Here is a 14,410-nt window from a genome sequence, read left to right on the forward strand (position 1 = left end):
CCAATCCATGAGCATGGAATGTTTTCCTTTTTGTGTGTGTCATCTCTAATTTCTCTCATCAGTGTTTATAATTTTCAGAGTACAGCTCTTTTACCTCTTTGGTTAGGTTTATTCCTCCATATCTTCTTATATTTGTTGCCATTGTAATGGGCTTGATTTCTTAAATTCTCTTTCTGCTGTTTCATTATTGGTGTGTAGAAATGCAACAGATTTCTTGGTGCATCTTACTTTTTACAAGCTGCAATTCCTCACCTTGTCTCTTCCTCTATTTATTTTCAAAATCAAGGAAAATCTTTGATGATTAGAAATAGTTTACAATCTATATTTTAGTACCTATGATTATTATAAAATATTCCAGTGTTTAAAAATCCTTAAGCATAATCTTTCATTTGCTGATATTAGACTCTTCATGAAAGGCAAGCCCAACCCTAAATTACTAAAGCATTATCATCACAAAATGAAAACCTGGTATTTTGGTGTCTAACTCAAACAGTCAAAAATTCCCTCTATTTTAGTAATGCTAAATTTTTTTCTAGATTATTTCACTGAGTCATTCAATAATGCACCAGAAATATTATATATAAATGGTATATATAAACACATATACACATATAATAGTGTGTGTGTGTGTGTATATATATATATATTAGACTCTATGTAATATACCAATACAGTAATATAATACTCTATATAATATATACTGTATTCCTTTACAAGAACAATGTGAGACAGATTCAAAGCCCCAAGATTCTCTGTCTCTGGAAGAACAAAAAATATTAATACATAAAGACACAAAAAGGATGTGTCAGGATCTGGTGAAAGGGTAATTTGTGTTCTCATTTCTACTCTATCTTATAGAATTTTTTCTTGGGGTTATAATAATGTGTTTTGAGAAAGTATCTGTATGGAAACTTCGATTATTATTCTCACATACACACTTTGCTCACTCACCCACCTCCTTACGCATCTTCAAGATGGAGGGCAGAAACCACAAAAAGACCCCATATCTACTGACTGTGATTAGTGAGAGAGGGAGGCTGTGCCCCAGCACATACCCTCCTGAGTGGAGAGCCCTGTGAAACCCTAAATGCAATTCGCTGAGCAGCAAGCCAAGAGTACAGTGCCTTAAATGAACAGATCAAGCTGCCACACAAAACCCACACTTCTGCCACTTGCAAAAAAGCTGGTATAGGCTCTTGGGCACGAGTCTTACTGTCCCTGCTGTGAGATGGCTTAGCAAAGTTACCTTGCCAACAGTCACTTAAGCTGCCAGTAGTTGGAAAAGAAATGGGATGAAGAGAGTGCTTTCTTCTATCTTGGCCTTACTGAGATACTGTTAATGTCTCTCTGGAAGCAAACTAGAGAATTAAATACCTTTGTTAATTTTTTTGAGCCAGAATTTAAAGCAAAATACCCTTCACCAAGATATTTAGAGAAAAGCTATTTGGGAGTTAGGAACTATTATGGGATCAATTGTGTCCCCCCAAAATTCATATTCTGGAGTCCTAACCCGGTGCTGCAGATTGTCATTGTATTGGAAATAGGTATTTAAAGTGTTAATTAAGTTCAAATGAGGTCTTTAGGTGGCTCTTAATCCAATGTGACTGATGTCCTTATAAGAAAATGAGATTAGGATACAGACATACACAGAGGAAAAAAAAACAAACAAACCCATGTAGAGACACAAGAAGCTACATAGCCATCTACAAGTCAAGGAGAGAGGCCTGAGAAGAAAGCAATCTTGCAGACACCTTGATCTCAGACTTCTAGCCTCTGGAGCCATGAATTTCCATCATTTAAGGCACCCAGTCTGTGATACTTCATTATGGCAACTCTGGCAAGCTAATATGGGAATAGTTTACAAAAGGTAAAAAAGTCAGATCATGACCTTAAACTCAGGTCTAAAACAGCTTCCCTCTTCAGCATATCCTCCCACACTCATCTAGGTATGATTACTTACATTTTTGGTCTGGACAGGCCATCCCCTGATTGGTTCCAGCTGTGAACCGAACCTGGTACCTAAACACCATATTTGAGTTCTCAATCCACATCTCTGAATTCCAGACCTGCTGGCTGCATTACCCTTGTTGGCCTTCCAAAGTTGGCATCCAGGACTCAGCACCCAGATCCTGCTGTACACTCATAATCCATTGCTACCTCCGCTGAGGGCTAGCTCTGGGTTTGGAATCACAGTTGTATTCTTTGTTCCCCTGACAGTTCCTCAAACCTGGCAAGGGCAATATGGTGGGCAATGTAAGCTCTTTCATTCAGCCATTCTGAAATTCGCCCCACAACAAATTTAAAATGTAAATTGTAAAGTTTACATCATTGTCTGAGCCCCTCAGGGAAAGGAGGACCCTTTACATCCAGAAAATTTTTACAAAGCTGCTCTGTTGCACACAGTCTAGATGATCATAGAGGCTACTGGAAGTCACTTGAGAAATGGAATAGGCGGTGAACAATTAGGTTTCTCAGTTTAAAATCAATTCCTTATTGCTCTTAATACCAATCAGAAACTTGTTTACAAAGTGCTATGACGGTAATAATATAAATTGCTGTTTGTTAAATCTTTTTTTCTTTGTTGGACAGTTCAAATCTATTCTTTTTCCTTAAGATTGTTGGCACTCTTAGTTGTCACTGAAAAAAACTTATTCCTATAAATAAATACGGGTTTTTGTAATATGCTTTTATGCTATTTTCAGAAAAATGAGATAACTATAGACATTTCCACTTTTTATTCAATGTTCAACCCTCATTAGAAGGAAAAGTTGTAGGAAAGGAATAAATTCCTTTTAAAACTTCACATAACTTTCCTTTTGGTCTGTTTCAAATAGTAATGGACCTAGTTAAAACAGGAAGCTCAGGGTGATGGCTGGCTTTATCAAGAATGGTACATGAGCAAAGAAAATTTAAAGAACTTCTTAAATAGCCAAATCCATGTCAAGTGGCTCTTGTGATCTGGAGGGAAGGGAAGCTTTGGTGGGAAAAAGCTGAGAAAGGTTTCTCTTACTCCAAAAGGCTTTCCTAGGCATTGGAAGAAGGGGGAAAAAAATGTACTTTGTTGTGTTATTTATAGAAAATACTTATATCTAGATATTTCAATTAGTTTTTTAAAGTACAAATTTCCCATCAATGTCTGTTCAAGAGTAGAATAATTATATTAGACTTAAGAATTTTATTTTTAAAATCAAGTAAAAAATGACACCTTGGAAAATAGAATTTTTATTTTTATCTTAAAGCAAGCTCAGTGTAGAGGTGCCTGTTTACAAACTTTCTTCATTTAATTGGTTTTCTTAATATGAAATAGTATTTCCAGAACTAATTAAAAATTTATTCTAATGAATATTCAAGACCAAAATATGTTATCTTTGCAGTACAGTATATAGATTTTTAAATCATCCATAAAGGTAATTATATTTTTTTACATTCTTAAAAAGTCATATATTGTTATTGATGCCAAATGGGTTGTTTGCTTTCTCTCAGGCCATGATTGAAGAAGCCATCACCAGAGCAGAATCTTTCTCAGTTATGTATACACCATTTGCAACAAAAATCAGAGCTGATAAAATAGAAAAAGTAAGAGAGGTTTTCACAAAAACTCATCCTGCATATGTGGAATACATCTACACAGGTAATATTCAAGTTGTCAGCTGCTAGTTTGTTTCCATTAATAAAATGGGTCATTTCTGCTTTGTTTGTTTATTGTTTCAGTTTTAGGAGTACATTGCTATTGGTGGTGGGTTTGGGTTTTTTTTTCATTTTATTGTATTTTTTTTTTCATCATGATAAGTATACTTTTTAATCCCCATCACCACCCCATTCTCCCACTCACCGCCCCTCCAGTAGCCAGCAGTTTGTTCTCTATGTTAAGAGTCTGTTCTCGGTTTGCCTCTCTCTTTTTTTCCCCTTTGCTCATTTGTCTTGTTTCTTCTATTTCACATATGAGTGAAATCATATGATATTTATCTTTCTCTGACTTATTTCGCTTAGCATAATACTGTTTAGCTCCATCCATGTTGTTGCAAATGACAATGTGAGTGTCATTGCAAGTGACAAGTAAGATTTCACTTTTTATGGCTAAGTAATATTCCATTGTATTCTGTATCCATTCATCAATCAGCGAACCCTTGGGCTGTTTCCATAATTTGGCTATTGTAGAAAATGCTGCTATAAACATCAGGGTGCATGTATCCCTTTGTATTTTGGGGATAAATACCCAGTAGTGCTATTGTTGGGTTGTAGAGTAGTTATATTTTTAATTTTTTGAAGAAACTCCATACTGTTTTCCAGAGTGGCTGCAGCAGTTTGCATTCCCACCAACAGTGCAAGAGGGCTCTCCTTTCTCCACATCCTTGCCAATGCTTGCTGTTTCTTCTATTTTTTTATTTTAACCATTCTGAGAGGTTTGAGGTGATACTTCATTGTAGTTCTGATTTGCATTTCCCCCTGGTGATAAGTGATGTTGAGCATCTTTTCATGTGTCTCTTGGGCATTTTTTGTCTTCTTTGGAGAAATATCTGTCCATGTCTTCTGTTCATTTTTTATCGGAATATTTGTTTTCTGGGTATTGAGTTGTATCAGTTCTTTATATATTTTGGACACTAACCTTTTACCATATATGTCATTTGCAAACATCTTCTCCCATTCAGTAGGTTGCCATTCAGTTTTGTAATTGTTTCCTTTACTGTACAGAAAACTTTACTTTTACATAGTCCCAGTAGTTTATTTTTACTTTTATTTCCCTTGCTTCAGGAGACCTATCTAGAAAAAAGCTGCTATAGCCGATGTCAGAGAGATTCCAGCCTATGCTCTCTTGAAGGATTTTTGTGCTTTCAGGTCTCACATTTAGGTCTTTAATCCCTTTTGAGTTTAATTTTGTGTATGGTAAAATAAAGTGATCCAGTGTCATTCCTTTTGCATATGGCTGTCCAGTTTTCCCAACACCATTTGTTGAAGAGACTGTCTTTTTCTCATTGTATATTGATTTCTCCTTTGTCAAAAATTAATCGACCATATAATTATGGGTTTATTTCTGGATTTTCTATTCCATTCTTTTGATCTATGTGTCTATTTCTATGCCAGTACCCTGCTGTATTAATTACTACCGCTTTGTAATACAACTTGAAATCTGGAATTGTGATACTTCCAGTTTTGTGTTTCTTTTTCAAGATTGCTTCAGCTGTTTGGCGTCTTTTATGGTTCCACAAAACTTTTAGGATTGTTTAGGAGGACATTGTTTTAATCTGATGAGTTGAAACAGGAGGTTATTTTAAGGTTTTAAGTAGAACTAATCCTATGGGTCTAGCACAATATTCCTTGTACCATGATGATTCTATGCGTGAAAAGGAGAAACCCTAAGACTTTTTTAAATGAAAAAATAACATGTGATAAAATGCCACCTTTCCCCATACTCTTCATTAGTAAACTAGATGAGTATATTATTTTCCTAAAGATGGATTTTTTTCCAGTGCTATTTCTACTCTCCTTCCATCTCTCTCACACTTCAAACCTCCCTCTTTCCTTATGTTCTTGGATCACTGATATCCCAATGAGATCTGGATGGTCAAGTGTATGTAGAGGACACAACATTAGTGTTATCCTTTTTTCCTCATTTTGTCTTTGGAAGCCACTTGCTTTTATTAATTCATTCAAAATACTTTTTAGTATCTATTATATGCTAGCTATTATTCTGAATTAAGACAAAGGTTTTCTTGTACAAAATTAAGAGTCACTCAACAACTACCATGTTGAGGCGAAATCTCTAGATGCACATACCTAATATCTCATCTTCCTATTAAGGGCCTTTCAGTTCCTTTTTTCATGGCTTTGGGGCCAAGTCACTGATTTATATGATTAGTAATGCACTCTGTTAGTGATCACTTTTAAGGTGCCAGGCATTCTACGTTTATTATCTCTTGTTATTCCCAAATCTTCTGGAGTAAGATGATTCTTACTTAGAAATAAGAGAACAACAACCAGAGAAAACAAATAGCTTTTCCAAAGATGCACAGCAAATCACTGGTGGCAGGCCTTTGATTTGAACCCATGTCCTTGCCATTGAGCTATACCATTGCCATCTGATAGGAGCAGAGGTGTGATAGAAGCATTAAATTTAGGTTCTATATAGTCCTTGTTTTCTCCACAGTGCCTCAAACTCTGTGGAGGAAAGATATTAAGTAAATCTAACTAGTGATGATTGAATAATGAATCTCTAAAGAACAATGAGAATTTGAGAGCAAGGAAAAGGAAGAGAAAATACAGTGCATGCTATAATGACCATTGATGCTGATTTACTTAGTGTGAGCATTTTGTAAGGAAGTAAATAAAAATGTTTCAGAACTCACATTTTCTGCTAATTGTTATAAATCATTTATTATTTTGTTATGGATATGTTAAGAGTTTTGGGAGGAGTGGCTTTAATAGCACACAAGAGTCATGTCAATCTAGCGTCATGGAAAATGAATCGAATTCAGCTATTTCCATTTCTATTCTTGGATCCATTGGTAATGAAGAGAAATTCATTGAAGATCACCTGTATGACAACTGCTCTACTGGTAGAATGAATTTAGTTATATTTAACCTACTTCACAGAGAAGTCATGAAGATTAATAAACACTTAGGAAGCACTGTTGTCACTGAGAGCTTAAAAACAATAATACCATTAATAATCCAGATTCATGTCTCATATAACTCCATCAACCTGTTATCAAGATGAATTGTGATCTATTGGCAAGAGATTCATACTAAAGGATCTTATACTTTGGAAAAGATGGTAATTATAAGTTACTAATGATTGTTTCTATTATTTTATAATTACTAATTGCTGGAGTATGACAGTGCTATATAAGAAACTAGAGAGGAAAGACAGCTTCTGGAGGTAGAGAAGGCAGTCTAGAATTTTAAATTTCATTGGGATCGGGTAGGTTCTTTGCTCTGTAGAACCTGTACCTTGGGCGAACAAGGAAGGGTATTGCACTGATGACATTACTTGTCTCTGTTACAAATCAGTAAAGGATCTTCCCCCAAAGTCATTGCTGGAATGACAGTGAAACCATCGTTATTAACTGTATATGCACAGCCTTAGTGGTCTGGCTTCTAAGGTGAGTGAGGACACAAAGCACAGGAATAGGAAAGGTCAAATGTTATCTTTAGCATCTTACAGGTGGTACTAAGTGATTAGGGCAGGCATCCGTAGCCAAAGGTAGTAGCTAGAAAGAGAGTCACACTAAGAGAGTAGCTATTTTGTTTTATTGGCACTTCTCCAAAACCAGGATTTTCCTTTTATCTGCCTTGTAGATGGAATTTAAGAAACTTTTATTCTGCCAAAAATGTATTCAGTTATTTATTTCAACAAATAGCCATACAGCAGTATGACTGGACAATCACAAAGCAGATGTGTGCAGACATGAGGCTTTTTTTTCCCCTACACATATTCATTGTTTGTCTGTCCAGAGCCAATAATATATTCTATCCCATTGCAAAGGAGTCAATCTCATTCAATCATTTCTAAAATTCAGTCTTTCTTCAGTAACTATTAAATCAAATTCACCAGCTTCCTTCCCCTTCCCATGGGATTTTCTTCTCCCCCTGGTCTGGTTTCAACTTTCACATAGCTCAGACATATCTAATATCCAAAGAGGTCAGTAGGCATGTGAGGAATGTTTCTTTTTTCAGAGTTTGGTGCAGGTTGGTACAGTTGCTGATTACATAGCTAATTCAACTTCAGATAATCTCTGTTGGTTTGAGCAGGACCAGATGGGTTCATTTATGTAACACATTAGGTGATCAAAGGATACGTATATGAGTTCCCCATGCTGCCTTTTGGTGTAGATGCTTCTTTGTATATACACCAACCACCCTCACCACATAACTTGACCCAACCTACAGCCATTCTCTGAGATTCCCTTTCCCTGCCAGAATGCTGGCTTGTAAACCAAGTCACCTTCTGGGTCTTACTCAAGAAATCCCCTTTACTCCACTAAAGACTGAAAGTAATTTTAACCCTCTCTCCAACTTGCTATGCTATTTTTCTATTTCTCTTCTCCCTTTATGCTCCAGAATCCCAAGATCCTCAGGATCAACAATAGAGATGGGTGGTTTGTCATCTGTTCATTTAGTCATCAGACATTTATTGGACACATATATTCCAGACACTATTCTAGGGAGTGCTAGAATATACCTGTTTCTAAGAAGGGATCTGATTTTAGTAATTTGTAATTCAGGGCGAATATTGGACTGTATTTTTCCACTCTTTTATAGAACGTTTTCAACTAAAACCTAAGCTCTAATGGTAGAATGGAAGGCTGACTCTAATTAAAATCATGATGGAGGAGAAAACAGACAAGGGAACAGTTTGGAAAGTGCACTGAAAGTGGCAAGACTAGCTAGTTGTTTACCAAACTATTTTCTCCCCATATATGCAACTAGAATACATTTCCAACCTCCCTTACAATTAGGTGAGGCTTGTGACTGAATAATGACCAATAGAATGTGGGCAGAAAAGATGGGGGCCACTTCCAGGCCTGGCCTGTAAAACCCTACATGCAGAACTCTCTTTCCCTGGCTACTGACTGAGTGGATAGGACCATGGAACTGAAGAAGCCACAGACAAAAGAAGCTTGGATTCCCTGAATTACCTTGTGGAAGGTCATCCACTGAATACCCACATGAGCAAAAACCAAAATTCTATTGCTTTAGATCACTGAGATTTGGAGGCTTTTGTGTTGGGTGTTTTTTTTTTTTAACGTTTATTTATTTTTGAGACAGAGAGAGACAGAGCATGAATGGGGGAGGGTCAGAGAGAGGGAGACACAGAGTCTGAAACAGGCTCCAGGCTCTGAGCTGTCAGCACAGAGCCCGATGCGGGGCTCAAACTCCCGGACCGCGAGATCATGACCTGTGCCGAAGTCGGCCGCTTAACCGACTGAGCCACCCAGGCGCCCCTGTGTTGGGTGTTTTTGTTGTTACATTAGGAAGCTTTACTCTAATACACTGCCTTACATCATAACAGGTAGCAGCTTCTTAGTCCATCTGTGATGCACACAATAAATTCATGTGAACTCAGTGACTGAATAAACACTCCTTCATTTGCAATCAACTCTACCCTCAGAAACGCTCAGAGATTGTACACATTCTTTCCTATCTCACACTCACTCATCCTTCCCTGGACAACTACAGGTGAATGCTGTCATACACACATGTTTGTACCCACCCACAGAAAGATCACATTTCAGGAGACTCACTGGGCCCTATGGAAGATAGAACACAATTATATAGTTTTCATTGCAGCAAGAGAAATTTAGGTTATAAGTAAGAATTTCTAAATTACAGAGGTCAACTAAATAAATAATCAACAGATGAAGGTCATAAAATCTATACCTTGAAGATCTTGGATGAGGAGTTTACCTATCAAAGTTTTGCTGGATAAATAGTTATTGTCATTAAAACTTGGAGACTAACACATTTAACTCTCCCAGCAGGGGCTGGCAGACAAACCCCCAGTTCAGAAACTCTGCCCAACTCCAGGTCACCTTCATCAAACCTGATAGTATTGAGTTCATTACTCCTTGGTCACGTGACAGTGCAATGAGCCCAGCAATAGCTGGCAGAGGTGGCGGTAATGAGCGGGAAGGGTTTTCACAATAAAGAGTCCCCAGGCAGTGCATTTTTCTCTAGCTGGCCCCCAGTTCATAGTAACCCATGTCAGGGATTCTCACATGAGAAACAGATGGAAAGAGAAAAGCTATAAAAATAAATCCATTTTGAAATGCAAACAGCTATAAATATTTTGAATCTTTTTATTGTATAGACCGACTAAATTAGTGATTTATTGTGAGAAAAAACCCCTTCACCCTCAGTGGCAGGTACTAAACTATATTGCCCTTTATAACTTCTACAAGACTGATGAAGGAAGGTTAAAATTAAAATCTGCCTTTTGGGACAACCAGGTTTACATATCCTCGGGAACTTACCGTGCATCATTTGCTATTTGGGGAATATGGTAAGACCCGCGAAAATCTTAAATCCTTATTGTAATAGAGCTGTATTGTATTATGTTTTACGGAGAAAAAATTACTGAATTTTTAACAGTGTAGCTATCCATTTTTCTTATTTAAGGAAAAATCCAGTTTGATTCATGCAGAGTAGTCAGGGTATATAAAACAAATAATAATTCATCAGCCCCAGAATTATTATGTTTTCATTTATAAAGATTTTGCTTGAGATTTTTACTCATATATTCCAGTGAAATAATGCAATTTTGTATAGTTCTTATTCTTGCATGGTTGTATTTTAATAATAATATACAATAAGCATATCCTGTCTCCTCTTGATGAAAATATCAAGATTTATTTGCTAAATAAATAAATATTCAGTAATGGATCTGTGCTTAGTAATGTTTAATAGAAAAGTTTTCTGGATCAGATATCAATTACTTTAACACTGAGGTGGATAGAGTCATATTTTGTCTTTCCATTGCAATTTAACTCCCAAGAGTAAATATGTATGTTCAGACGAATAATATATTGTTTTAAAATAGACCTTTAAGAATTGCTTTTTACTAAAATTTATAACCCTGTTCTTGTTCAGTCATCATTTATCAGTAAGGATAATACATTCTTATGCTTTCTAAAATAGGAAATAAAAAATTCCTCATTTTATTCTTTCTTCTTTAAAATATTATAATTTTATCATGATCATGAGTTTTCAAGATAAGACTATTTTCCTCTCTGTAATTCACTTTCTCAAATGGAAAAGGTTATAGAATTAAAGAGCTTATATCCCCAGTATTATTATGAAAGTGTTACGACCGGGTTGGTTATAAAGATGATAAATCATCTTGTATTTGTACCACAGAATTCTTGTTAGAAACAGAGAATCATTCCCAAAGTATGTAACTCCCCCATATACAGAGCTAAAGTCTCTGTTCTTAAAATATGAAAATGTTGGTCTTTCCAATGGGAAATGTGGTTTTCTGGCACTACTCTGTCTTCTCAACAAACAGGTCACTTGTCCTTTGCAGTAGCAGGTTACGGCACTGTTTGCTTCTGGTCTCCATCATCTACTGTTACCTTTCACGATTGCATTTTTCCTGGACTTCTCTGGAACTATATAATATATCCTCCATAGTATATTTTCTTATAGGATCTGACTGAAGACAGACAGAATGGCATTTAAAGAAATGCCATTTAATAATCCAAAAATAAGTGCAAGTAATGTAAATTTTTACTGCAGCTTCTCAAGAAAAACCAATGAGTTAGGGCAAGATGGAGCTCTTGGAATGGGATACATGGCAGGAAGCAGGTATTACAGGTACTGTATCCATAATGCTCTGCAAAACGCATACACACATACACATACATGCGCGTGTGTACACACACACACACACACACACACACACACACACACACTTATATGGCAGCTTCTCTCCAAGTCTCTTTCCTACTCTAAGCTCTCCAAATACTCTCCTCAAATTTATTCCCTAATAAACAGATAAGTAGTTCCTTTCCAGTGTTAATCTCTAGGAATATTGTGAATGAGATAGCTGATCCTGTTTAATTCTAACAAATATATAAAAATTTATAAAACACACTTTGTGTATTAATCTCACGGCTTTATCATCCATCTCTTACTTTTCCTTTTGATGTGTTTTCCTCAAGCATTCTTTTACACTTTCTCTTATGTCGTATGTATTTATGTAGGGCAAGTCATTACACTTCTACCTTGGGATATAAACAAACAAATACATAGATTACCAATCCAGATAATAAGGGATATTGAGGTTTTCAGATTATGTAAGACTTTATTATGCATTCTTAGTTAACTACCCAAAAGTCACTTTCTATAAGATGTAGAATCTAACCAAAAATGAAAAAGTAATAATTATGATATAGATCAAGACAAGTTATGCTAATATACATTTAAGTTCAATTATTGGTAATAATGTCATAATATTATCATAATAATGGCATCACCAAGATGCATTCAATTTTGCTATCTTTGTAGTAGCTGTAAAAATTAATTCCTAATCCTCAAACTGTTGTGTCTTAAATAAGGAAAATATTCTTCCCAGATAGCTAACTTGAAGAATTTATGACTGTCTTGCATCTCAGCCAGAATATTTTAAGGATTCCATAGTATTTAGAAATGTACAAACTACTAGTTAAATCCCTATATCAGAAATCTTTGGTTTCAAGTGGTAGGAATCACAGCTCAAATTGACTTCATTATATTTAAATTTTAAAGGAGGAGAGGGAGGCAGGGAACAATTGATTTGTATTATTGAAAGACCCACAGGTGGCACTGCCTTTAAATACAGCTTAATCCAACAGCTCATTCACTGCTCTGTTTTCTGCTGTCAGCTTTATTCTCAAGTTCTGCCTGCTATCCCACTTCCTGTACCATACTTTCAAATGCTAAGATCTTGAGTAATAGCAAAATGCTCAAATGTCATTAGAGATCTCAAATCACACTGTTCTGAAGAACAGTGAGTGCCTCTTCCACACAATTCCTGAGACTTGCTCTTTCTCATTAGCCCAAATTGCACTTATGCTTATAATTGAACCAAAACTGAGCTCAGAGTAATGCCGTGGATTGACTGGTCTGCATCAGTTAGGTCACACTTTTAGAGCAAGTAGAGATTGAGGGAATTCTCCAAGGGGGAAAAAAAAAGGAGGTGGGAATGCATAGTAGGTAACCAACCAACCAATGGCCATTCCAATTCTCATATAGAACAAAAATATAGCTGTTTATGGGAATTATAACAACATTGTATTATTTCACTGATCATGAGTCTAGTAAATATTGATAGGATAGCAGTATCTTTAATATTTGTATTGTTTCAAATCTACTTTGGTGGGGATGGAATTAAGGAACTTCCCCAGAATACAATACAGCAGATTGAACATAAAACTTTGGAATCAACATGAATTTCAAGTGAAATAGAAATGAACTATACATAAAAATCCTGTGGAATTATTTATTTCTCTAAGTGTATATATGGGTTATAAGAAGAAACTTAAAAATACAAAGATTGGTTTTGGAGAAGTAGACCAGAAGTCTGAAGTGAGAATTAAGAATCTTAGGAATGGAAACCAATTTTTTCCACTTACATCTAGAACTCTGAAATTATAATGAAGGTCAACGGGAAAATGTAATTTATTATACAAAGATTCATTATATATATAGCTTTCTCACACATGGAATGCAAAAATCACAATATGCTATGTTTTTAAAAGTAGAAACTGTTTTATTATTTATGGGGGGCAATAATGATAACTTAGCTGTAAAGTTGCTGCCTTTTGCTATTTTCTTGCTGATGTGAATTTGTGGATAACTTCCAAGATAGAGGTATTGGCATTAAAAGGAGTACAAGATAAAACTCAGAAAATGGTTGGGAAAGAACTAATGACAAAGTGTTGGCATTACGAAGGCACTGTAGAAGTTAAACTCTGAAACTGATCAGTAAAAAGAAGTCATATAAAACTGACATGGTCCCATCTCATACTGAGCAATTGGGACCTTTAGAAATGAGATTTCACTCTAACCCAAAATGTCAGAACATTTTGTTATGGACAAAGGGCAGAGAAATGACATAGACACCAGAAAATAGAGAAGGAAATGAAACTTAGAGAAAGGTGGTGATAGAACACTAACAGATTTGCGTATTTCTCAAAGAGTTTTTAAACTTCTTAAGCTTTTTCTTTAAAAAAAAATTTTTTTTTTGCTTTGAAAAGTTCATTCACAATCCGTTGGCTGTGATTCTGATGAGGTGTCCAACAGAAAATACTGATGATGATGGCAGCATCTATGTTTTGTACTTTACTTCCAGAGAGTTTAAATTTTATTTTATGCATATTTAGCTTCATAACAGATAAAGCTATCCCTCATATATATAGATGAGTCTGCTGATCTACAATCAGTATTTCATGTTTGCACAGATGCTTTTCTGGTGGTTCTGACAGTTTCACTAAGTCAGACTCTGTCTATTAATCCAGTCCTCTTCTGTAGCTATGACTTCATATTTCCCTGAGAACAAGCTGCAGCCAGGGTACAACCTGAATATGAAACTAATTTTTCCATCCAGGAAAAGCTGGTTTGTTCATTTGAGCATCTATTTCATTGGATTATTTGATGCTGGTTATCTTACTTCACTCATCCTTCGTACGTTGAACAGAAATCACTTAAGGTTTAGGTAAAATAAAGAACAAAGGCTGTGACAAAGAAATAAGTCATATCTCAGAAGCTCTGAACATTTTATTTGTTCTTTTTGAAGTTATTTTTTTTGAAAAAGATTTTTTCTGAAGTTTTCTTTTTTACCATTAAAAATTCAGGATTTGGAAAAGTTTGTTTTTAGATTCAAATATTGATGGACACCCACTAGATGCTTGGGGCATGAACATAACTTGAAGAT

At 35.6% G+C, this 14,410-nt stretch overlaps 1 protein-coding gene across 2 annotated transcripts in view; it reads left to right on the top strand.

Moving 5' to 3' along the window:
• The window catches only part of SPATA16 (spermatogenesis associated 16), a 241,648-nt gene that overhangs the window by 176,004 nt on the left and 51,234 nt on the right, over positions 1 to 14,410 (top strand). For both annotated transcript variants that reach the window (XM_015088572.3, XM_015088571.3), the window contains exon 6: positions 3,484 to 3,631. In XM_015088572.3, the coding sequence (XP_014944058.1) occupies positions 3,484 to 3,631 (148 nt within the window). The remainder of the gene's footprint in view (positions 1 to 3,483; positions 3,632 to 14,410) is intronic.

Source organism: Acinonyx jubatus, chromosome C2, assembly GCF_027475565.1.
Source record: "Acinonyx jubatus isolate Ajub_Pintada_27869175 chromosome C2, VMU_Ajub_asm_v1.0, whole genome shotgun sequence".
Classification (NCBI taxonomy): Eukaryota; Metazoa; Chordata; class Mammalia; order Carnivora; family Felidae; genus Acinonyx; species Acinonyx jubatus.